At 38.6% G+C, this 24248-nt stretch overlaps 1 protein-coding gene across 5 annotated transcripts in view; it reads left to right on the forward strand.

Annotated features, from left to right (window-relative positions):
* The window catches only part of LOC127429592 (FXYD domain-containing ion transport regulator 6-like), a 45211-nt gene extending 21443 nt beyond the window's left edge, over positions 1-23768 (forward strand). For 3 of the 5 annotated variants that reach the window (XM_051678716.1, XM_051678718.1, XM_051678715.1), the window contains 8 exons: positions 6341-6401; positions 8102-8125; positions 8563-8598; positions 12248-12322; positions 18985-19021; positions 20381-20430; positions 20532-20570; positions 20656-23768. In XM_051678716.1, coding sequence (XP_051534676.1) covers positions 6353-6401; positions 8102-8125; positions 8563-8598; positions 12248-12322; positions 18985-19021; positions 20381-20430; positions 20532-20560 — 300 coding nt within the window. In that variant the 5' untranslated portion in view covers positions 6341-6352 and the 3' untranslated portion in view covers positions 20561-20570; positions 20656-23768. The remainder of the gene's footprint in view (positions 1-6340; positions 6402-8101; positions 8126-8562; positions 8599-12247; positions 12323-18984; positions 19022-20380; positions 20431-20531; positions 20571-20655) is intronic. The other 2 variants (XM_051678720.1, XM_051678719.1) reach the window with 1 other exon arrangement.
* The last annotated feature ends 480 nt before the right edge of the window (positions 23769-24248 follow it).

The following is a 24248-nucleotide window of genomic DNA, read 5'->3' on the forward strand; positions in this document are numbered from 1 at the left end:
AAGGTTTCACTAGCTGGATTGATGGATAGAAGTTTTGAAAGCTGAGCTCAACATCCATGGCATAATTTGGTCAATGAATTGCCTATTGTTTCCGTGACACACCATCCATTTCAGAAAACACTCAGAAGGATAAATGTCCTTCCTGTGGTTGAGGGCAGTTAATCTCATGTACTCCTGTGTCATTTTCCTGTTAAAGTCTTCCAGGGCTTAATGTTATAGCAAATGACACCAGTGAGCCCGGGTCCCAGAAAGCTGTCTTAGTGGGGCCGCAGGACTGGTGGCTAAATCCACTAATATCATGCCCATGACACTAAACAAATGCTGTTGTCCGTCTTTGTCTAACAAATGTTAGTACAGACACTCACAGGGTCCGCACAAGGTCCCTAAAGTGCTTTTAGTGCTTGAATTTAGCTTTTAGAAATTTAAGTGCTGGAATACCTGGAAAATCTGCATGTTTTGTTGAAAACTGCTTAAAAGTGCTTGAAATTAACACATTTAGCTTGACTGAGAAACGCATTCGTTTTCCACATACCTTTTGATTATATTTGCAAAATTTCCCGCTCACAGCATACATGTTTGAACCACCCAAGACTGAAAGGGGCCATCTAGGGATGCACAATATATCATCGGCCATATTGGTATTGGCTGTTAAATGTGAATTTTAAAGTTATCGGTTATAGGTCCGATAAGAAAATGTGGCTGATATATTAAAAACAATAAATTATGGCTTTTTCAGGCACGTTACTCGCCAAGTAGGTTTTGATTGCTGCCTTCTGGCTTTGCTTTAGAGGATCATATTGGATCTGAGTAAACACTCAAATATACAGTATTTATTTATGCCAAATGCATTTTGTTTCTTTTTTTATGTTAAAGCATATTGTGTTTACAGTGAGTTTGATTATGTTTTTTTTTTTTTTTGGGGGGGGGGGGGGGTTGTTTTTTAATAAAAAAGGAAGTTGGCCACAGGAATGTAAAATTTCTTTATTTAACTGGTTCAAAGTTGGCTACATTTGGTAAATGATTTAAAAGATTTAGATGTTTCTTGCAGGTTCCTTGTTTTCAGCAATTGAAGTTGTTATAAAATAAAACAATAATCCACTTTACATGATTAATTTTATTAGAAGTGCTTCTGATGTTGCTTTATAAGGTGTGGCTTTTGTTTTAGTAATTAGACGCACAAAATGTAGATTTCTATCCAGATATAGATTTATCTACAAATATATTGGTTATCGGCCTCCAAATACACAGAATTATCGGTTATCGTATCGGCCAAAAATTCCATATCGGTGCATACCTAGGTCCATCTGACTGACATGAAAAGCGACCAACCACAGCTCATTTTGTTTTTTGTTTTTAACGTGACATGGTGGTGTGGGTAAAAAACAAATCAAATGTCTGTACTTTGTGTTGTTTCCAAATGTTAATATGTACTGTATACACAGACCTCTACAACTTGCATATGTGACCAGATTTTGCACTAGTTTACAAAAATGTCTGTCATTAAACACTGGCCAGTGATTGAGTTGTGTAGTGGCAAAAAAGTTTTATTACGCATTGTGTCGCGTTAAAGTGTACTCTAAAGAAAATATACCTCATGGAATGGCAGCATGTATGTCACCATCTGCAAATATTAAAATAATTTCAAACAGTGACAGCTAATCATTAATAATATCTGCAACTTCATGACATCATGTTAATTGAAAACAAACAAATTTTATATATATATATATATATATATATATGTTAAAATTTTCACATACTACACATAGTGCATTACTTTTCCTGGCTGATTAGCTCCTACACATTTCTTAATAGTCCATTTGTGCCATGTCGGAATGACTCTAATTGCAAGTTTCTGACTTATTTTTCCAAGTTTCCGTAAATATTATTTACGTCACTCATAATACAAGTTGGGAACTCAGAATTATATGAAAGCTCAGAGTTCTTATTTAAAGTCATTGAAAAAGAAAAATCGGTGCTGGAAAAAGTACTTGAAAGTCCTTGATTTTCATTCAATGATGCCTGTATGAACCCTGCACTCACTGTAAAAAAGCCAAAGCACTGGACAAATTTAAAAGCTGGCAAACACAGATTGGATATTTTTAAGCAATTATTGGCCTTACATAAGTATTGTTGTGTATATAGATCTACAGCATGTTTATATAATAGGGGTTGTGTGTGTGCGTTGGGTATTTTTGCATGAGGCAGTTGGTATTCATTCCCAGTTCCATAGAAAGAGCATAAAGAATAACAATTTGAGGGACCACAGGACTGGTGGCAGGATGAATGATTAAACGTAGAAAGTAATGTGACAGATTCAATTTCTCTCTTAGAGAGGGTGGTTAAATATTCAGACATGCTACTAATTGCCACCTGGAGCAGCTAATTTAAATTAAAGGGAGGTGCACAGAAGCCATTGTGATTTGATAAAAGATGATGTCACTGGGTTACTTTTGTTCTCACACTGACCGCAGCACCTTTAAAGGAATAGTTCCCCCCAAAAATTACAATTCTGTCATCATTTAGTCTCCCTTATGTAGTTCCAGGACGGGATGGCGCTGGGTGAAAGCGACACAGCGTAACAAACAATGAGAGACAGCTGTGGTACCTTATAAGGCATAAGCTAGATCATGATTGGATGAGATGTCAGAACTGAATGAATGGATGACGTAATGCTTACTACGAGTCCTCTACAAGAATTATTGCAAAGGCTTCCGTTGCTACAAAAATTAATTTTGACTCGTCTCTCCTTTTCTTTAAAAATAGCAAAAGAGTGAGGCACTTACACTCACAATGGAAGTAAACAGAGCCACTCTGTAAACATTAAGATACTCACAGTTTCAAAATTATAGCCACAAGAAGTAAACAATATGTGTGGTAACATAATTTTAGTGTGATAAATTGGTTACTAATGAGGATGCAATGAAATTTCGGTTACTGTCAAGCTCCAATATGATGAAGCATAAAAGCACCATTACAGTAATCCAACTCTTGCATTACATTCAAAGTCTCTTGAAGCCACAATAGTTCTGTAAACCGCAAAGTATGTAAATATGAAGTATGCATGTGCAGCACACTTCAGTGAATACCGCTGCTCTGTTGTTTGACACGCACACACACATAGCACATGCGGCTCATGATGATGCAATGCTTCCAGGGGTATTCCTCTAAAATAAAAGCCAGAGGGTTTTAAAGCACCAAAATAAATGCCAGAAGGTTTTAAAGTGAAAGAAATTACAACTGAAATCTTATTATTGTTAATAATTATATTATACAATATATTACAAATTAATTTAATTTTTAAATTGACTAGTAATGTGAGTGATGTGATATCCTGTCACATCTAAACTGAACACAAAAGAGATCCACAAAAGAATCCATTCCACATTTAAGGTCCACATACTGCACAATGTGAAAAACAAAAGTGGAATGTTCAATAGAATGTTCAAATTTTGAAAAAAATTTTCTTTATAGTTTACACACACACACACACACACACACACACACACACACATATATACATATATATATATATATATATATATATATATATATATATATATATATATATATATATATATATATATATATATGTACTGTAATTCTTCTCTGTCTACTCTGTTTTATACTGAAATGTGTAGTTATAGAAAAAGTGGTTTCGGTGTACCCCTAATAATAACATTTAGAATCTAATTTAAAGCTGCACTGCGGAACTTTGTGCTCTCTAGTGACATTTGTGGTTGAAACTTAAATTTGCAAGCAATTTGCAGAAGAACACTTCATGTGAGCTGTGTTTTTGCACCGATCTTCTGCGTGCATGAATCTTTTGACACTGCACTCCAAGTGCTGTTACATAGAAGTTCAATAGAAAAGTTCAATAGAAGACATTCATATTTTAGATTATATTGTGCAAGGAAAACCGTAATACTACAACAGTATGTCTGTGCACTGCACACAATAACACTGTTAACTGAAAACATAAGAAAAATAAAAAAGATTGAATAATGATGGAGAAGAAATACACTTTATTAAACATGAAAGTAATATGCAGAAATATGCAATAAAAATGACAATAATACATTTAATTTATCATTTCTTTAGCAGTAAAGTTATAATAGATAGATGGTTACACACTAAATAAATTTATATGCACATTACTGTGCTGTGAAATCTGTACATTTTAAACAACTTTAGATGATTATACATTTCATGGGGAACTACCTTGAAGTAACTTGTATCTATAGTGGCTTTTAAACAGTCTTGCAAACAGACAATCTGCTAAAAGGACAAGTGATAGCTTGTGCATTTCTGTGACTGGGGCAAGATAAATTAGAAAACAGCGGCACACACACTCTTAGGGAACCTGCACCAGCTATACGTACGTTACAACTTAGCCTAGTTGTGGCGTAAATGGGCACTAAGTCACAATTTATGCATTACTAAATATTTGAGCATTGCACCATTAAATTTAGGTAGGACGTAACCCTACGTATAAACTAAATATTTACGGAAGCCTCCAACCAGGAGTAACGGATGGAATAAAAAAGCAGACTGATATTTTATGAGATCAATGAGCTCATGTTTTGCGTGACAGGCTTCAGTCCTTTCGACATAAATGATGATGTTGACATTTACACTCGTTTACATTTACAAAAGAGAAAAAAACGTACTTTAAAGCAGCTCTTCAGCATGAAACCATTCTAACGGTGCAGTTTTCAGGATGCGTTGGCCGTTGTCAAGTTTCAACATATCAAAATATATAAGATATTCAAATGAATAAATGTCTATTTTTCCAGCCTGTTGTATTAGTATTTATTTATCACCCATTATTTATTTTAGATACAGTTCCTATTTAATATTATTTACATAGGCTAAATATACCATTAATGAAATCTTGATTTATTACATATCTTATTTTAATGGGGATATAATTTATTACAGCTGACAGTTATGTGAGCAAACAAGGTTTGAACATCAACCATAACAAGATCAAACTGAAATTCACAGCTTTTTAACACCTCTGTGTACAAATTTGAAGGCTGCTTATTGGATCAATACATGTAAACGTCATATTATGCGACTACGCATAACTTTACGGAGAGCTTACGACCTACTAGTTAAGTCTTGCCTTAAGAACAGGTGGTGCACTAGTAACTAGTAGTTACTAAGCTCTTAGTGTGAACTTTACATCCTAACTTGTGTGAGAACTTACGCACAGCTGGTGCAACCCTACCCTGGAAACAATGTTATAAAATACTCAGATATCATGAATATTAGTAAACATGTTACAGTAACTTCACCGGACAATGTGGATACATCACGATTAGTTAACACACAAGTGTTGCTCGATTCATATGAGCATGACAAGCAATAGAGTATAAAAGTTGTTGCCATGATGACATAGTGCTGTGAACCTTAAATCCCTAAAACGACTGTAAAATTACTTAACAGCTCAAATACACAAGTTGAAACAGAAGGATTAATGTAAGTGCTTTATAAAATTGCAAGCTTCACGTTTTTGCCTTGAAATCCTCCAAAAATTAGCCCCATTCACTTCCACTGTAAGTGTCTCACTGTAACCTCGACCTGTAACCTATCTCCTTTTTTGCTCCATGGAAGAAAGAAAGTCTTATAGGTTGAAGATAGCATTGATTTTTAAACAGCATTTAAACATTGATAGAAAATGTAACTTTGTGGCTTAACCTTTTCATTTACTATAATTTTGGAAACTGGAATAAAATGTTATATTCAACTTTTATATTAGAGCAAAATTTATCACAAAGCCCCAGATCAATGGCAGTGATAAACGTCACTCTTTAACAAACTTAAAGAATTTTCACTCTTTTAAGAAATCAAACAATTCCAAAGAGGTAAAGGCAATGCCCCCACTGGAACACAAAAGCTTGAACATTTAGTGTAAATGGACAATTGTTTACTGTCCTTTTTGAAGCTGCACTTTTTTTATGAGAACAGAAAAAAAATAGGTAATGGATGTCACATTATTTAATCATTCTCAAAAGCCTCTGCACATTGGCGAACAACAACAATAACCAGCAGACTCTGGAAACAGATCTAAAAAAACACAAAAAAAAAAACAAGATGGGGATCTGTGAGTTTTGAGAAGACAGATACGCTAAATTAAGCCTCATGCTGTCAGACTTCCTGACTGTGCCCTTTAAATATTGCACTGATTTGGATAGGAACAATGTCAATGTGTCAGTCAAGGGCAGAGTTTGTCATGATTTTAAATGCTTGTGAGATCTTTGTAGACTTTTATGAACACGGTAAGCATGTAACCCACTAACACCAATTCTCACTCTATTTACTTACCCCCTTACAGTTTACAGTTGCCATGGAAACTGTCCTGGTCTTCCTTTTTTCCCTCCTAGTCTATGTGGCGGGTAAGTCCCCACCTCCATATCTCTTCAAGCTCCTTGTATCCTCTAGCTTTGGAAAGAACTGAAAGAAAATTGGAAAAAAGCTATAACATGGCACATTACCACAATTTTATATCTGAGAATTTGAAGAGTTACCTCTCTTTAAAGACACACTGTAGTTGATGTAATTAAACATTTGTAATCATTTTACTCATCCACATGTTGTTTCAAAGAAACGCTTGTGACTTTCTTTCTTCTGGGGAACATGAATGGAGATGCTAGACAGAATGACCGCCTCAGTCACCATTCTCTTTCATTGTTTGGAAAAAAAGATGCAATGAAATTGAATGGTGACTGTGGCTGTCATTCTGCTTAACTTTTTTCCATTCTGCTAATTTGTGATTGGAACAACATAAGGGTGAGTAAATGATGACAGAATTTAAATTTTTGGTGAACTATCCCTCTAATTAGCTGCATGTTTTTCTTCTTATCAGTGTGTGATGTGTACCTTCTATACAGTTCTTAAATTCTGTGTCCCAACACATCTAAAGCTCCATGTGTGTACTGTATGAGTGCTTTTGAGTGTCTGTGTATTGCTGTCATGCTTTTGCCAAACAATATGTATCTGTGAAATTAGAGCAATGGTTTAAAAAAAAACTCCCATCCATCTCAGTCCTCTGAGAGAGACTCCACCAATTAGCCTACATGAAACCACCAGCACATGTGCACTAGATTCATACTCACACAGAGAGCTCTTTACACTGGTTAAAAATGTATCTTTCTGCTCTGTCAACAAACCAGTCGGCTCTCTGCTGCTGAGTGCACTGCTGACTGCCAGGCTCGGGTGGCTCACATCAAGTTGTTTTTTTTTACACTGCAGCCACAGTCTTTTCAGTCCCAGAGAATCATTCATGTCTTATATCCTTCCTTCCTTCCTTCCTTCATTTTCTCTTACTTTCTTTCCTTCCTTCCTTTCTTTACTTTCTCCTTTCTTATTTCCTCCATTCTCTCCCTCCTTCATTTCTTTCTTTCTTTCTTTCTTTCTTTTCCCCGCGTTGTACCTTCCTTCTCTCCTTCCTTCCCTCCCTCCTTCATTTTTTACTTCATTCATTCCTTCTAGCCTTCTTTTCTACTAACTCTTCTTTACTGTATACTGTATAGTCAGTCTCATTTATATCTCCACATCCTACTTTTTGTCACTGCTTTCCTTTTTGGTTTCTGTACAGTACATTCCTCTGACCTTGCTCTAGAACACAGTATCTTACAATACAGTATGAAATGAAGAAACATGTAGACAGACTTACATTTGTGAGAGCCAAATTAAGTAATCAACAAGCCTTTTATGAAAGGAGGTGGATTATTTTAAAAATATTATATGCCCCACTGCAACCTACATCAAGTGGTTTATTAAGTAAAGATGCATCTAATGAGTTTTTTTTTTTTTTTTTTTTTATAAACTGACAGCCTTGTATTTATACTCTCCCCCGTGAAAGCATATTCCAAGCTTGTTATTATTTTTATGGTCATTTTAAGCTTGTGTATAATCAACTGAATCTTAATTCTTAGTGAAATCATCCCTTAATATTGCAGGTGTAGCTGTCTAATTTCAATTATTGGATTTGTATTTATTTATTTATTTATTTTGTAACATAATACTAATGCTTATGTTTTGTCTCTCACTCTCTTTCGCCTCATTGTACCTGTATTTATCTTGGCTGTCTTAGCTTTGTCTGACACCGCTGCCCAGGGTAAGTTTACACCTTTTTTAGGTACAGGATCACTGTGTATGATTATTTTTAACCATACATACACTACAAATCAAAAGTAATGCAGCAAAAAAAAAAAAAAAAAGAAAGCCATCTAGACAAATGGTGGCTACTTTAAAGAATCTAAAATGTAAGATGGTTTGCATTTGTTTAACATTTCTTGTTCACTGCACAATTCCCATTCTTCCATGAGTTTTATGTATTTATTTACATTTTGTGTTTAATATTACTTGTATTTGTACTAACTTTTGTCTAGTAGTATATGTAAAGTGAGGCTATTGCTTAATCTAAAACTTCTCATTTCCAGTTTTAAAATACCTAACAGAATAATACATTCTTCTTATCCTTAGACTTAAAGTGAAAATATTGATTCAGATAGTATTTACACCTTGTGGTTAATACACTTTTGTCTCCATCAGATGGAAAAAATAAAGTCTTGGACCCATTTGCATACGGTAAGAATCACTGCTTACAAAAATTTTACATAGGTAAGATTAACTCACAAAAACAATTAGGATTCTGTTGCTTTATAAGGAACATTCTTCTCAAACAGCATGTAGTTAAAAACAGTGGAATCTAATTGGTAGCCAATAACTTGAGCTAAATTAGGACCCTTTCTGCAGACTAAAGAGGATTAGATAAACGCTGGTCTGATAGTTGTACTTCATTGATCACTGAGAGGAAATTCAGGAGAGATTCAAATTGAGCTGTTGCATGTTCTTGGGAAATAATTCCTTTCTCAAGCACATGACATGCACCAAAGGAACAATGCACATTTTATCTTCAGTTTTCTAGGCAGATGCTTTCATCAATGAACACAGTAGTTCCTCATATACATTCATTTTCATCTTATTTAAGACAAGGCTTTAAAGATACAGTGCCTTCAAAATGCAGTTACACTATATTGATGCAGCATAACTGAAATTTTTCCACTCATTGAGTAATTTTCTACTGTATATAAGCTAATTAAAATATGTCAGCTATGTGTGATTGAGTGGTTCGAGTGGTCCCCTCTAGCGGGTGTGCTGAGCAGTGCAGCAATTAGATGATGTTTATCATATTACAATTCAAATAGTTTTGCCTCGTTTTGCCGGTCAGCAAAAGACTCCTTTGATTGGTCCCGGTTTTCTTCTCTCCTCCTCTATACAAAACATAGCTTTACATTAAACCAAACTTTCCTTACAAATCTTATGGATGTGTGAAAAGTGCAGGTGCATTCTTAATAATCTCCAGGTCTGACTCAGTAATACAGAGTTGATGAAGACCGGATTCTCCTCCATTTTTATCATAATTGATTTAAAGACACCATTGCATGACTTGATAATGTGTTTTTTTTATGTGACGGTTAATCCCGGCTTTGAGGATCATCAGACTTGCAACACTTTATTCATGTCCAGAGGTAGTTTAAAGCAGAGGCATAAAACTCTCCCAATGTCTCATTATGGAGGACAGCACAGTAGGCACATTAATACAGAACAGTGATTAAAACTGACCCGAACTACCTGTGCATTAAACGGTTTTAACGCATCCAGGCAGTCAGAATTGAATACTCGAATAGACCATGGTATGTTTAATTGGACCATATTGTATATATGAATGAATTTGTGAGGTCTTAAAACTAAAACAGAAGTCATGGAACTTTGAGAAAAAGCTATAAGGAGGAAAAAAAATGGAATTCCTGAAACCAGACCAGGTCGTCCAACCAAATTGAGCAACCAGACAAGAGAGGCAGTTCTCAGATGTTGACCGAGAGGCCAGCCGTAATATTTACAGTTATAGAGTTCTTTGGCCGAAATGGGAGAAGCTGTCCGGAAAAAAAACAATCTCTTCAGCACTTCACAGATTTGGACTCTTTTGGAGAGTGGCTAGAGGCAAACTACTTCTTTGCAAGGCATACAATAAGGGTTAAGTGTGCGATTTCTGTGCCACTTTCTGTACCAGAGGGAATTGCAGAAATAATGACTGTTACACTCCCGAGCACTACCACCATCTGCCATTTTCTCAACTTGTCTTGTCGCTCCCCACGGCAATCTCTGTCACCAATGGTTGCAACAGCTCGTGTTGCCGGAAGTCACTGTGCTCTCATTGAAATGAATGGGATGGTGTCGCTGTAGGAGCTTCAGTTAATGGTCACATCAACGATCAGTATGGAGAAAAAATGCGACCTCAGTGATTTGGACCGTTGCATGATTGTTGCTGCCCGATGGGCTGGTTTGAGTATTACTGTAACTGCTGATCTCCTGGGATTTTCACACAAAACAGCCTCTAGAATTTACTCCGAATGGTGCCAAAAACAAAAAACATCCAGTGAGCGGCAGTTCTGTGGACGGAAATGCCTTGTTGACAAGAGAGGTCAACAGAGAATGACCAGACTGGTTCGAACTGACAAAGTCTATGGTAACTCAGATAACCGTTCAGTACAATTGTGGTGAGAAGAATATCATCTCATGCTATTCTGAGATGCGGGATGGCGCTGTTTTGGCAGCATGTGGGGGACCTACACAATATTAGGCAGGTGGTTTTAATGTTGTGGCTGATTGGTGTGTATATATATATATATATATATATATATATATATACACACACAGTTGCAATCAATCAAAATTATTCAACCCCCCTGACCAGCAATACATTCTGGTGATGTGAATTAAAGCACACCAACTAAAACCTCAGTAAACAGTCAAAGTAAGTTTTTAATACACATTTGAGTGATTTTGAGAACAAAGAGTTCAGTTTACCCAAATTTGTAAATAAAAATTACTTATTCTCTTCACAAATGTCATGTAAAAAATATTCAACCCCCAAAGTCAATCATTTGTGGAGCATCCTTTATCCTTAATAACAGCAAATAAATGTTTCAGGTAAGTGTTCTCAGGCTTCGGACACCTCTCTATTCAAATTTTTACACATTTCTCATGAGCAAAAGCTTCCAGCTCATTGACATTCTTTGGTTTCTGTGCTGCCACTGCTTCCTTGAAATCCCAACAAAGGTTTGCAGTGGGATTTTAATGATGAACTAAAAGGGCCATTTAAGGACATTCCACGACCTATCGCTGAACCAGATTTTGGACAACTTGGATGTATCCTTGGTGTTATTGTCTTGCTGGAAAGTCCAGTGATCACTGAGCTTCAATTTACACACTGGAGGCATCACATTTTTCATGCCAAAATGGCCTGATACCAGAAAGAATCCATGGTGTCAGTCACATAGTCAGGATAGCCGTTTCCTGCAGCCACAAATCACCCCCATAACAGGACTGACCCACCTCCATGCTTGACTGTGGGGATGGTGTCGTTCTTGTCATCACCTTGTCATCTTACTCCATACGAACTGCTGACCCATGGGTCTAAACTCATTTTCAGTTTAGTGTCATACATCTATAAAACCTTCTTCCAGTCTTTCCTAATTACTTCTTGAATATTCAAGTCAACATTTCCCTTGGTGAAGTTTTGCTTTCTTCCACACCCCAAGAAGGTTGCTGTTGTACCATATTAAAAAAAAAAAAAAATGTATGAATGGTGCTGCCAACTTTGTCTATTGGAAATTGAAGTGCCTTGGAAATGTACTTTTAGCCATGACCTTTCTTGTGTAATGAAATAATCTCCTCTATTAGCTTTTGAGACAGCTTATTTTTAATTGCATTTTTTGCATAGAAATACATTTTTGCTTACAAAGCGAAACATACATTTTAAAACTTAAATAAGTGCCATTGCAGATTGATGACTTAATTTTGTTTTAAAACAATTACTTGTGTAGCCTTACCAATTTAAGAAACAGCTACATGCAATAGGGGTTGAATAATTATGACATGGTTGTATTTTTAAAAAATCCTGCTATTTACAAATATTAGGTTATATATTCACACTATGACTTTGAATGTGTCACTCAACTGATATAGATGTAAAGTTTAAAAATTATGGGTCCTCAGAAAAGCTTACATTTGTAAATCCTTACTGTCTTGGGGGGGGTTGAATAATTTCAATTGCAACTGTATATACAGTATATATATTTCTGGAGTTTGCAAGAAGCTATGTAAAATATTCTGTAAGAATATTTTGTTTATACTGTATGTATTTATTTATTTTTATTTTTTTCCTAACCAGACTATGAGAGTTTGAGGATCGGGGGTTTGACGTTGGCAGTAGTGCTCTTCGCTCTGGGAGTGCTTCTTATCCTGAGTAAGCAACTATTTTTAACCTATTACAGCCCACTAACTATTCCTAACACCTTCATTCTTTACTAATGAATCATATTGCCACACTCTCATGCTTTTTTAATTACATTAATCTGTTCAATATTTTCAAACATTTGGCAACTTCTGTGCAAACAAAGAATTTCAAAACTGAAGTAGCAGGCCATGCTTCTTCCCGTTGCCTTCAGTCAAGTGTTCTCGCAGGTATTCCAGCTAATTTCAGAAGCTGAATCACTTATAAATTACTATAAAACAAGAGATCAGAGTACAGTGGCCAAACTGAGCTCCCCCACAGTGGTTATCAATTATGCAGTAGGGATTTTATTCAGCAACTGATCATTGAGATGAAGTTTCAGTCATAAGCCACACATGAGTATGTCACATCCAGTGGTAGAGCTATACAATAATATAGGAACAACACATTTAAAATATACTTATAAAGTAACTACACATTTTCTTCTGGGTTGCACAAGAATTATCAATGCTTAAATAAAGATTCAGTAGTTTGCAAGTTAATGTAATCCTGTATTAAGGATAGTGTAAAGATATGTGGCTTACTGTCCTGGGCGAAGGGCTCGAGGCTCGAGACTTGACCTCTGCTTGAATACCCCCCTGGACTGGATTAGTATTGATGGAACAGATAGGAGGATATTGGGGGGAGGAGGGATGCCGAAACTCTCAGTACCACGTAGAGGTAAGCAGCTGTTTGTATACTCTTGCTCTGGCTGTGTGATTGGTCAGACTAAATGAACTTGCTCCTCCCGAACCTTGTTAATGTAATCCTGTATTAAGGATAATGTAAACGTGTGTGGCTCGATGTCCTGGGCGAAGGGCTTGAAACTTGACCCAAGTTTGATTACCCCACAAAAGAAGCTTATAAGCAGGACAGCAAGTCTTTAGCTTTGGAGCCTTGATTTTAGAAGGATGTGAATTATACAGAACCTCTGACCCCCAAAAGACGAACCTGAAATGTACAAGATGGGGTGGAGAGGGGGTTGCTTGCCTAGCTTGTGAGAGATGGGCAGGAGTGCCAAAGAACATAGAATCGAGCTGGGCCGCTAGCTGAGGCAGCCTCGCGCTAGGGTCCGTGTCGGGGGATAGGAAACTGGGAGGTGTAGGATAGGAAGATTGGAGAGTGAATGCAAGTTGAAACACTGAAGGGACAGTGGCGGTATCGGCAACAGGGAAATGAGCTCTGTGAAGAGCAGTTGTGTGCAGGAGAGTTCATTACACCCTAATGCGGGGGGTACCCCCGTGAAAGGGCAGGATCACCCCGGACAAAGGTGTGAATCCTAGCTGCCCGGACTGACACTAAGTCTCCCTCCCGGCTTGGTTCGACAGATGGGCTCATGCTGCGAACAGTGTGAGCCCCGTGGGAGGAGACTCGGCGGCAGTTCGAGCAAGAAAGCCGAACCAGCGTTCGAACAGGAAGGGCGCTCACAGCATTCGATGGGGGAGTCAACCCGGCTGCGAACAGGAGAGCCCACATTACAAATAAACATGAATAGGTCCCACTGCATTCAGTGGGAGGTCCCACTACTGATCGAATGGGAGAGCACTTGAATGGATTGTGTTGGAGGGGTCTGCAACGCCCTATTACGGGGGCCTACCCTGTGATCTGGCAGGATCGGCCTGAGTGGAGGCGTGAATCCTAGCCACTCGAAACCAAACTGGCTCCCCCACCAGATGCAATGGAGGGGCCCTCACGGCATTCTAACGGGGTAGTCCTCCTTGCACTTCGAATGGGGAGCCCACGATACAAATAAACGTGAGTTAGCTCACACACTTTCGAACAGGAGAACCCCCTGCTGCGATTCAAATGGGAGGGCCCTTGAGCACAGTGGCGGGCCCGTTCAGCACTTTGAGAGGGGGGCCCCTGGACTGGCTGGAGAGACCCCCACGGTGTCCAAAAGGTGGGGCCAGCCTGGTTGACAAGGATAAGCAAGCATCCCCCCCGGCCCTGGTTGTGAACGCCTCGTGGTTAGCCAATGAGGGCTTGTTGTGCGTTTCTGATATGGAGATGGTTAGTACGGATGTAGCTGAGGTAAGCATCAGATAACCAATGGCCTAGTAGACAAATTTGGTGATCGGGCGGGCCTTTTTGTGCTGCTGTGGTTGCAACGCCGATACGGAAGGAATGGCTTGAGTATAGATTTTCAGGGATGCAGGATTTGATCAGGATGGATTTGAGGTGTTTTTGGAACCAGAATCTGGAAACTGCATGGTTTTGTCCTCTACAAATAGTAAATCAAGAGGGGTTCTGGTTAGGGATTTTCCATAATGGCGATAGTGTGCTAGCAATTGGAAGGTCTGGATGGGAGTTGAAAATGAAAATTGAATGCCTTTTTTTTTGGTCTGATCTGTTTTGCTTTGTTTGATAAAGTATCTGATTGTCTCGTTGTCTATGATATGGATGTCTTAAATGGTGGGGTGGATTCTTGGTAGTAAGTTCTGAACAGCGAAGGAAGCCAAAGAAGGCGAGGATGAACATTGCGTCGTGTTTTTGCAGTGTTTGGGGAAATTAAGCCCTGACAGAGGGTATTTAGACATCGGATGAGCAGGTTGATGGTGAGGGGTTGCCTAGTATCGGTTCTGGTGGGTTGGGATTTATGGATACCCTTGATGAGAAGTGAGATCTGGGGATGGTTTATTGAGGAGGAGTTTTCGCTGAAAATTAGTTTATAGAAGAAATGGATGCCTTTTAGGTAACCCTTGATGGTTCCTGGATGGAGATTTTTGGATTGGTTGAGATGTGAGACGAAGGAGGATATGGAGAGGAGAGAAAAATCAGGAAATTACAGGTTACAGGTTTGATGGAATTTCTGGGCTGGCTGAAAAAGGATTCTGGAATGGATTCGCTTGCTGAGGCTGCCTCATGCAAGGAACGTTTCCAGGGTAGGGGAGAATAGGATGGTAGGAAGGAGAGGGTAAAGTGAGAAGGGGATTGAGTCTGGGGTGGAGTTTGCCAGCGGAGGCAGCCTCACACGGGAATCTGCTCCAGTGGCCCATGTATAGAAAGAAATAGGGGGAAGGATGTTAGCATGAGGAATGGATTGTGTTGGAAAAACACAATGGAGAACGAGGAAAACGGCCGTGTGAATGGTGGAAATGTCAGAGGATGGATAGTGGGCTTGCTTCATGGATTGTTGAGAGATCTGTTATGAGTGGAGATTTGTTGAGGTAGCTTGGAGAGGAAGAGAAGGAGGTGGAGGGGCCGTGGATGCTTAAACGTGTAGCTTTAAAGACGTGCCGCAGTTGTGGCCTGTGAATGGTGCATTGCACTGTTTGCAGTGTAGTAGGAGTTTGTCGCATGGCCCGAAGACACCACAGTTGCGGCGCTTGGACGGCACGTTTGCACTGTTTACAATGTAGTGGGAGGTTTAGTCACACGGCCCGAAAGACGCCACAGTTGTGGCACATGGACGGCACGTTTGTGCTGCTTAGCGATGTATTGAGCCAATGGTAAACATGGTAACGTGGTAAATGTAGCGTCTGTGGGCATCTGAACATAACTGGTTGCTAGTTTAAATGTCGGGAACATATGTGAAGCAATGTCAGGAAACATGCTTACGTGTGCGTACATACAACGTAATTTAAGGTTGGTTTATCATGAAATTAGAAGGCTGCTGAAACAACATATCCAGATAAATACCTGAGTCTGATGTTTATTTAACTCAAATGTATGGTTTGGTGCTTTGTAGACTGTTTTCCAATGTGAGGCGAGTAATTTCATAACTCTGTATTATTGGCACGGGGTGACTCGTCTCATTTGACGAGGACGTATGAAATAATTTGGAGTTTGTGCCTGGGAGCTAGATTTAAAAGATACTATATGGGCACCATTTGCAGTAGTGAGATGAATAAAACATCTTGTTTATATTGATGACCTGTAATAAATTCTACAGAAAAACTGAAATATTGTGAGTATGAAGCAAAGTGCAAAGCCAAATCATCCAGCATCGATTTAAACCCATTATTTTTAAACTTGGGTGGAGTGTAAAATTGACAGATTGTTGAACACTTTTAAAGTCATGCAGCAATTAGGTTCTATGGTCGAACTTGTTAAGTGTTTGTAATCCAATGGTTTGAGCAAAAGTAGAGAATACTTGTCTGTAAGAATAAAAATAATGAATGGTTTACCTGCATGAAGCATTTATCCACGGTGGGAGGAAAGTCGTGTTATAGTCTAAAGAGGAGTAGAATTTTGTCGAATCGCTTGCTTCATGGTTAACAGGCTGCGCGATGAGGAAAACTCTGATGCTGTGAGGAGGCGAGACATGTTTGAGGAATGATTAAGAATGAGTTGTGACACGGCACGCGGTCCGCCTCTTGCGGAGCCGCATTCGATTCGTGTCTGTTCGGACAGAAGCTGTATATGGCTGTAGTGAGCTGTAGCATGGTCGGAGCGGGTGCTGATGCGGCAGCGTGCTCGTGCTAAATGCGTTAATTTAAAAAGATGTTGTAATTAGAGAAGTGGTCATTTGGTAGGGAGTTCGCTTGTTGCATGATTGCCCCTGTGTTCCAAATGGAATAAATCACACTCCAAAGGGCACTTTGGAGGGAGAAACAATTGTGATAGGAAATCACTGAATAGAGCACACCCTAAACGAGCTGCGCGGCAAGGTAATGAGGCTGCCAGGAATCACCTGTGCAGGAGAACCAGATAAAAATGCTGAGTGGGTTGAAATGGTGGTTGAATTAAATAGTTAGTCTTTGTTTCTCTCGCTTTCGAATTAAGTTGTAATGGAGTTCGAATGGCATGAAGTCGGAGGCAGCTCGCACAATGGACCGTTCCAGGAGGAAAGTTTAGATAAGAGAACAAATGAGCAGTCGTAGAGAGCTGTTTCACATGTATACAGTGCCGAAGAGCCAGTTTGCGGAAGCAGCTTCACGCAATAATCTGCTTTGGCAAATAGAGATTAGGGAGAAAGACAGAGTAAAATAACACTTCAAGTGGTAGCCGTCAATGCTGTAAAACGAATGAGCTGCTGCGGCAGCTTCTGTTGAAAAACGGGATGATTAAGATGGAAGAGCTCTTCTGATAAAGGCGAATGCTTTGCAGCGAAGTTGCATCTGATAATCTGAGTCACTTGCATGCGTCTGTTTGGGGCAATGGGTGGGGCCGAATGCCAAAAAACTCTCAGTGCCACGTAGAGGTAAGCAGCTGTTTATATACTCTTGCACTGGCTGTGATTGGTCAGACTAAATGAACTTGCTCCTCCCGAAACTTGTTAATGAAACTACATTTAAATTAAGAATTTAATGACGCACTAGCTTGTTGTTGTTTTTTTCACTAGTATGCCAGTGGTCTTAGACTTTATTCTGACCCCTATTGGAGTGGATGCAGCATCACACACAAAGCAAAGGTTTTCAGTGGGGATGTTTATTTAATGTGTTATTTCTGTTTGATTATCTCTATAAAAAAATAACGTGTTAAATTTTTTTTGCAATTAATCATGTCCCTGGACTGTAATATGGAATATTCCAACCATCAGAGCAATTCAAGCTTGATGTACCACCATTTTCAGCAGGGGGCTGTAAGCAAAACTCCAACTTTATAGGCAATGCACAGCTGTACAGACAAACTCACTAGCAACATCACAAGATGAGGATGCGTTCTTGTGTTCAAACACAGCTGGAAGGAGTGTAATTCCGAATGCAGGGATCTCAAGACATGTTTTGTGAAGTTTGAAACTACATTTAGCTTGACATTTAGCAACCTAAAAAATGAGGTGTTCATGATATGACGCAACCAAAGTGAGACGCTCCAAAATCATCCATCTGACACAGGTGTGCATTGACGAGTCCATCTATTAATTAATCAACCTATCATGTAATCAATTGGATTAAAAAATTGAATCGATTGACAGCCCTAGAATTCAAAGGTGTATTTTTCACCCATGATTAAGTAATTCCGCAACTGAAAGTGTACGATAAAATGAGGTGTTTACCAAATAGTAGGTAGCATTTGGTAGGGATGCACCGATCTGATATAAAACTGCCTTCTTTTCTACTGAACACTTAGACTGGAATTACTTTTAATTTTGCTGCAGCATTATCCAGTAGACTAGTTAAAAATAAAGTTTTTCTTAATAGTTTGTACATTTATAGTGAAATAATGTGTAGTTAAAGGTTTGAGTTTATTTACATATAATTAGCATCACTCAGTGAGGAAAAAACAACAACACTGGTATCGGATCGGGATCGGTATCGGCCGATACTGATATTTCACATATCGGAATCAGATCGGAAGAGAAAAAGTGGTATCGGTGCATCCATAGTTTGGCTGATCATGTCATCTCAATATGGTAGCCAACTTTTAAGGGGAACACGTATTTACAGTATATAGAATAAACCAGCTTTTTCTAAACCTGTTATATGACTGGAGTCTTTATCTCATGTTAGTGTACATCATGTTTGGCATTTTAGTCAAAATTAGCTTGCTACTCTTCATTTAAACTATTTTACTATTCATATTTGTTTATGCTAATTACTAAATACACCTTTATAATGATGAATGTTTATGAAAAAGCTAGGCTTAAAAGCAAGCAACTCTGATAACTCCAGATCCTCTGTCAGGCTGTTCTATAGAGAAGTCCACAAGCAATATTAATAACGATAACGTTATCGCTTTTGTGTATTGTACAGGTCGCAGGTGCCACTGCAGTATCAACCAGAAGCCCAGGTCAGTCCAGGTCAAGCCCAGTTTACATACATGCACATTCTTACACCGATTATGCTTCAAATAGGTTGTCAACGTGTGTGGTCATGTAAACGCATTAAACAGCTTTTCTTAATCGGTGTAAGGCCATAAACGGCTTATGGAGAAAAAAAACAAACAATCGACACAAGTGGATTTTTGCCCATTACCCCAATTTTGCGTTGTATATAAACACCTTAACCTTCATTCTTGGCAGCTTATCCAATGTACGCACATGTTGTGCACACATCTCATCAATGTTTGACATCAAAAGCAGGGAATAACATGATTATTTTAAATGTCATGTAATCGCTTTTCTTGCTTTGTCAGATTTTTTTAATAAGCAGATTTTTGGGAGCAATCAGCGTGTTGCTGTGCATGTAAAAGGGCTCATTCTTTTGTCTTGTATGGCCTCATTGTTTATTTCCTTGGTAAGCATGTAGGATATGTGCAAATATGACCCTACTGAATGTTGCTGTAAACTAAACTCCATCAATAATATATGGGTTCTCACTCCCATGGTGTCGAATACTGACACTTGAGCAAGTGCCTTGCGCTTCAGATGGTAAAATCTCCCTTCAGCATCTGTATTGTGATGTGGCTGGTAAGCCAACAGTACTGCTTTAAATTAGAAACCTTTGGTGTCAATATGCTGATGCGAAGGGCATCAGAGTTATATCACCAGAAAATGTTCTACATGATAGCTGTGTTTAATGTTTAATGTATTTTTTATTCTTTTTTATTTTTTCTGTATACGCTCTGCTTTGCTGAAGTGACATGTTTTGTTCCCATTTCCTTTTTTGGTTGACTGATTAAAACAGAACTTGAAATTATGCTTACAGTTTAACAGTAATGACAGAAAGAATCTTGGATGTTGGGGAGATTAATATTTTAGTTGGCCACTTTTAAAACGCAAACGTAATGCCACTAGAACTTCTACAGAAAACAACAGATTAAGACATTGACCACTGTGAACTAATACATTTTGCTCAGTTCAACATTTTTCGGAGAGAGGAACAGCTGATTAAATTTGTAATCATGATATAGTACAACTTTGTTTAGAAATAATCATATACTGTACAATGACAAGCATGGACACATTTGAGCCAGCAAACCAGTTTCTAATTAAAGAAAATAGCGATTCCATTCGTGTCAGTCTGTTGACACCAAAGGTTTCCCTTTGAAAGCAGTGGGTTTACTGGTCACATCAGCAGACAGAAGCTGAGGAGCACTTTTGGTATCTATACAGTAATGGGCTCTAGTACAAGAGTCAGTATTTGAGATTGATAATGGGTCATCAATTGCATGTCTCTAAATTCTTTCTAATACTTTCTAATTTTTCAGGGCCCCAGGAGATGAGGAAGCTCAAGCCGAGAACCTCATGGTCTCCAATGGTGAGATTGCAGTGCTATCGTTTGTAATGTGTATTGTTCATATCTACATCTACCAACATTATTTGACTGCCTTTCTCCTATTATTATTCTTCCTCGTAAAGCCAAGGAGACTCCTAAGACAGAGAACTGAGACAGTCCAGGTAATTAGTGTAAGCGACAGAATCAGAAATGTCTAAAGGGTGGAACAATTTTCTTTATTAAAGAATGTCTGCATTATTTCTTCAGTGTTGCCGAACACATAGCCGTGGCTGAACGACTTCACTGATGCTGAGGATGGTGATGATGATGAAGCTGTTCCAGACCATGGCTATGGAGGAGAAAGAGATTTGGGAGGGGGAGGAGACTATGACTTGGGTTATTAATGGGCAAGTGTCTTGTACGTAGACCTCTAGTCCTGTCATGTGACCAGTAACCATATCCGTCTTTCCGTCCGTGCCCTTTTGCGACAGTCCGTCTTAAGTGAGTTGTTTAGCAAAACTAGCAACATCTTGCAAATCATTCTTAACTTTTTGGCTCCTACCCAGCTGAATTTGTGCGTTGGTTTAATTATATCGTTGTAGGTCACGCGAAAATGACAATTCTGTCATCATGTACTCACCCTCAGTGTCGTTCCAAATGTTTAAGTTTAAAATGTTTAAACATGTTTAATGTTTACTTTCTTTCTTCTGTACAATGAAAGTGGATGGTGACGTGAGGCTGTCAAGCAGTCTATATGACTTGTGCGCTATATTTGAAGTCTTCTGATAACTTTGTGTAAAGAACAGACTGAAATTTAAGTTGTTATTCACTGAAAATTTAAAATTTGTTGGTCTCCATTCACTTACATTGTGCGGAAAAGAACTGCTTGGACATTCTGCCTGACATCTCCTTTTGTGCTCCATGGAAGAAAGAAAGTCATACTGGTTTAGAAATACATGAGGATGAGTAGATGATTACTGAATTGTCATTTCTGTGTGAACTATCCCTTTAACAGTAAATAACAGTTACTGTTATCGGTGGTGTGACCACTTGTTATCGTTATTTGTGTCCCAACTGCTGTTTTATCTCTTGTAGATTGTATTGATTATATACAGACATATTTGAAATGAATATGCATAAGTATTTAATATACTGTAAGTATTAATTCACAGTGATGCAGAATACATATATATTTGAATACACAGTGTATGCATGAGTGTATGAGCTTGTATGAATGTGTGTGTGTGTGTGTGTGTGTGTGTGTGTGTGTGTGTGTGTGTGTGTGCCCATATTCATATAAAACAGTGGGTGTGGGCACCCTCCTCCCGACAATCTTTCAACCTCTGTACCCAGACCAAGCACAAAAACAGAACAGTACCACAACTGTACCACAGGGGGCTCCACAGCAATGGCCTCTGATCAGCTGCAACACTGCCGGGCTCTGTGCCCACATTCGGACCCACAGTCTTAACGTCTGCAGCCTGAGAACAGACTCAGACACCAAGACCGAAGGAGCAATTCACCTCACCATAGTGCCGCTAACCTGTGTCCTGTACCTTCTCACCTCCTGTATACTGTTGCTCAGTGGTTCCCAACCCTGTTCCTGGAGGCCCCCCAGCACTACACTTTTTGGATATCTCCCTAATCAAACACACCTGATTCAACTCATCAGCTCGTTAGTGGAGACTCCAAGACCTGAATTTGGTGTGTCAGAAAAGGGAGATATACAAAATGTGCAGTGTTGGGGGGTCTCCAGGAACAGGGTTGGGAACCACTGTGTGTAGCTAATGCATTCACTTTCTTAAAGGGATAGTTCACCTGGAAATGAATATTCTGTCATCATTTATTCACCCAAACCTGTATGGCTTTCTTCAGTGGAACACAAAAGGAGATATTTTGCCAGACTGAATGGGGACCATGCCTGTCAACCTCCAGAAAGGGCTAAAAAAGCACCCTATGACTCTTGCGTAATATTCCAAGTCCCCTGAAGCATTCGGTAGCTTTGTGTGAGGAAACGAGTAAAATTTAAGTTGTTATTTACTATTATTTTCTTAACTATGGTGTTTCTTGCAACTGGGCTTTGGTCTTTGACCAGTCAATATTGAGCCAAGTCGAGTCCATAATAGCCAGTTCAGAGTTAAGTCAGAGTGAATCAGGTCATGAATCTGAATTAAAATAACTGTAAAACTTTGTTAACCTTCACAGCAACAACAAAAAACTGTCAATATCAGGGTCACAACTATCCATTTATAGATATTGTTGGATTCGAGACCATCAAATCCGAGCCTGAGTCCGGACTTGAATAACCCAACTCTCTTGAGTGATTCATATCCTATTACATCTGGTCCCCAGATTGAATATTCATGTCATTGCCATGGCTGCATTAATGTACCATGGACCGCTATCTCTGTTGCACACCATCAATGTGTTTACATCTGCAACTCCCACTGCACGTTTTCATGCACTTGCTCCAGCGAATGTTGATGGGGGAGAATAGCATGATTGATGCCGCTAAGTAAATTTTTGGGTGAACTATTCCTTTAATATCACTCTTAAGACCACTGTTCAATAGAACCAGAATGTCGGCCTCTAAGGAGACCAACATTTGCTTTTGTGTGTCTGTGTATGTAGGAGTGTGTGTTGTGCCACGTCACTTGGTGTGATAAACCCATGAGAGTTGTAGAAATGTAGGTTGGTTTATAAAGAGTAAATTATTCCACAGAATAGTTATCACATTTAGTTAAGAACACAATGTAATGCTACAGATACTTCGCTATTAGGGAATTTGATACATCTCTGTGCACCTGCTGTGTTTGGCCGCTCTTTGTGCTTCTGTACAAATAAAGTCTTTGACACAGGCATCAGTGTGTGGGTTTGTATTTTTCTCTCTGATATGTGAGAACAGAGACAAAAAGTGTCAGTCAATCTCTCATCACCTTTCTCACTTTTTAAAAGATCATATTTCACCTGCCAGAAAAAAGCAGCTTTCTTCATGTCAGGGAAAATTTTATTGAGGAGCGTCTTATCCATCAGGATGATCGATTTGACACCGTTGTAGCAACTCTCCCACACTGTTGACTGACAGGTGAAAGGATTTCAAGTCAATTACTAATGGCTGAATGCTCTCTGAGGTCCTTTACTTATACTTCAAAGTCAAGACACAATATGGCCACCATCACTCCCGGACTGAAGTGTTTTATACTGTGATGTAATTTGACTTCCCTTTGACGATGATTCCAAAGGTTGGCCGCAGCTGTATTTTATCACTGTTTGAAGGTCACTGTTTATAGGCTAATAAATGTGTTTCAAAGAATGGTGGGCTGCCAGATTTACGAATGCTCTTGGAAGTAGGGAGGGGTTGAGGGATGGAATGCACCTGGACATAGAATAAAGACAAGAGTGTTTAACTTTAGCCAAGACCTCACAGGCAGGGGAACTTTCTCACATTACAGGTAAGCAGAAATGAATCCTATCTACAGTATAAATCTTATGTATTTTCTTTTATTTATTTTTTACATTTTTTTTATGGATTTAGCAGAATGTTATACATCAAAATTATTAAAACCTTCAAAATCAGATTTGATGAGAACAAGTTTTCATTGGTTTAATGTTCATGGCATTTAAAGTTTAGGTCATTTTGGGAGCAGCTTGTTTGATCATTGTGATAAGTGATAAGTAAAATTGACTTGACTTCCTGATTGTTTAGGGTCCACGAGAAATCAACATATTATTTCTCTTTAAATTATTTGAATGTGTTTTTTTTTGTTTTTTTTTGTTTCTAAAAAAAAAAAAAAACAGTCAACAGATATTATCAAAGCTTTTAACCCTCTATTTTATCATAAAGACTGAACTTTTCAGAG

Source organism: Myxocyprinus asiaticus, chromosome 39 (assembly GCF_019703515.2).
Source record: "Myxocyprinus asiaticus isolate MX2 ecotype Aquarium Trade chromosome 39, UBuf_Myxa_2, whole genome shotgun sequence".
In the NCBI taxonomy this organism is placed as follows: domain Eukaryota; kingdom Metazoa; phylum Chordata; class Actinopteri; order Cypriniformes; family Catostomidae; genus Myxocyprinus; species Myxocyprinus asiaticus.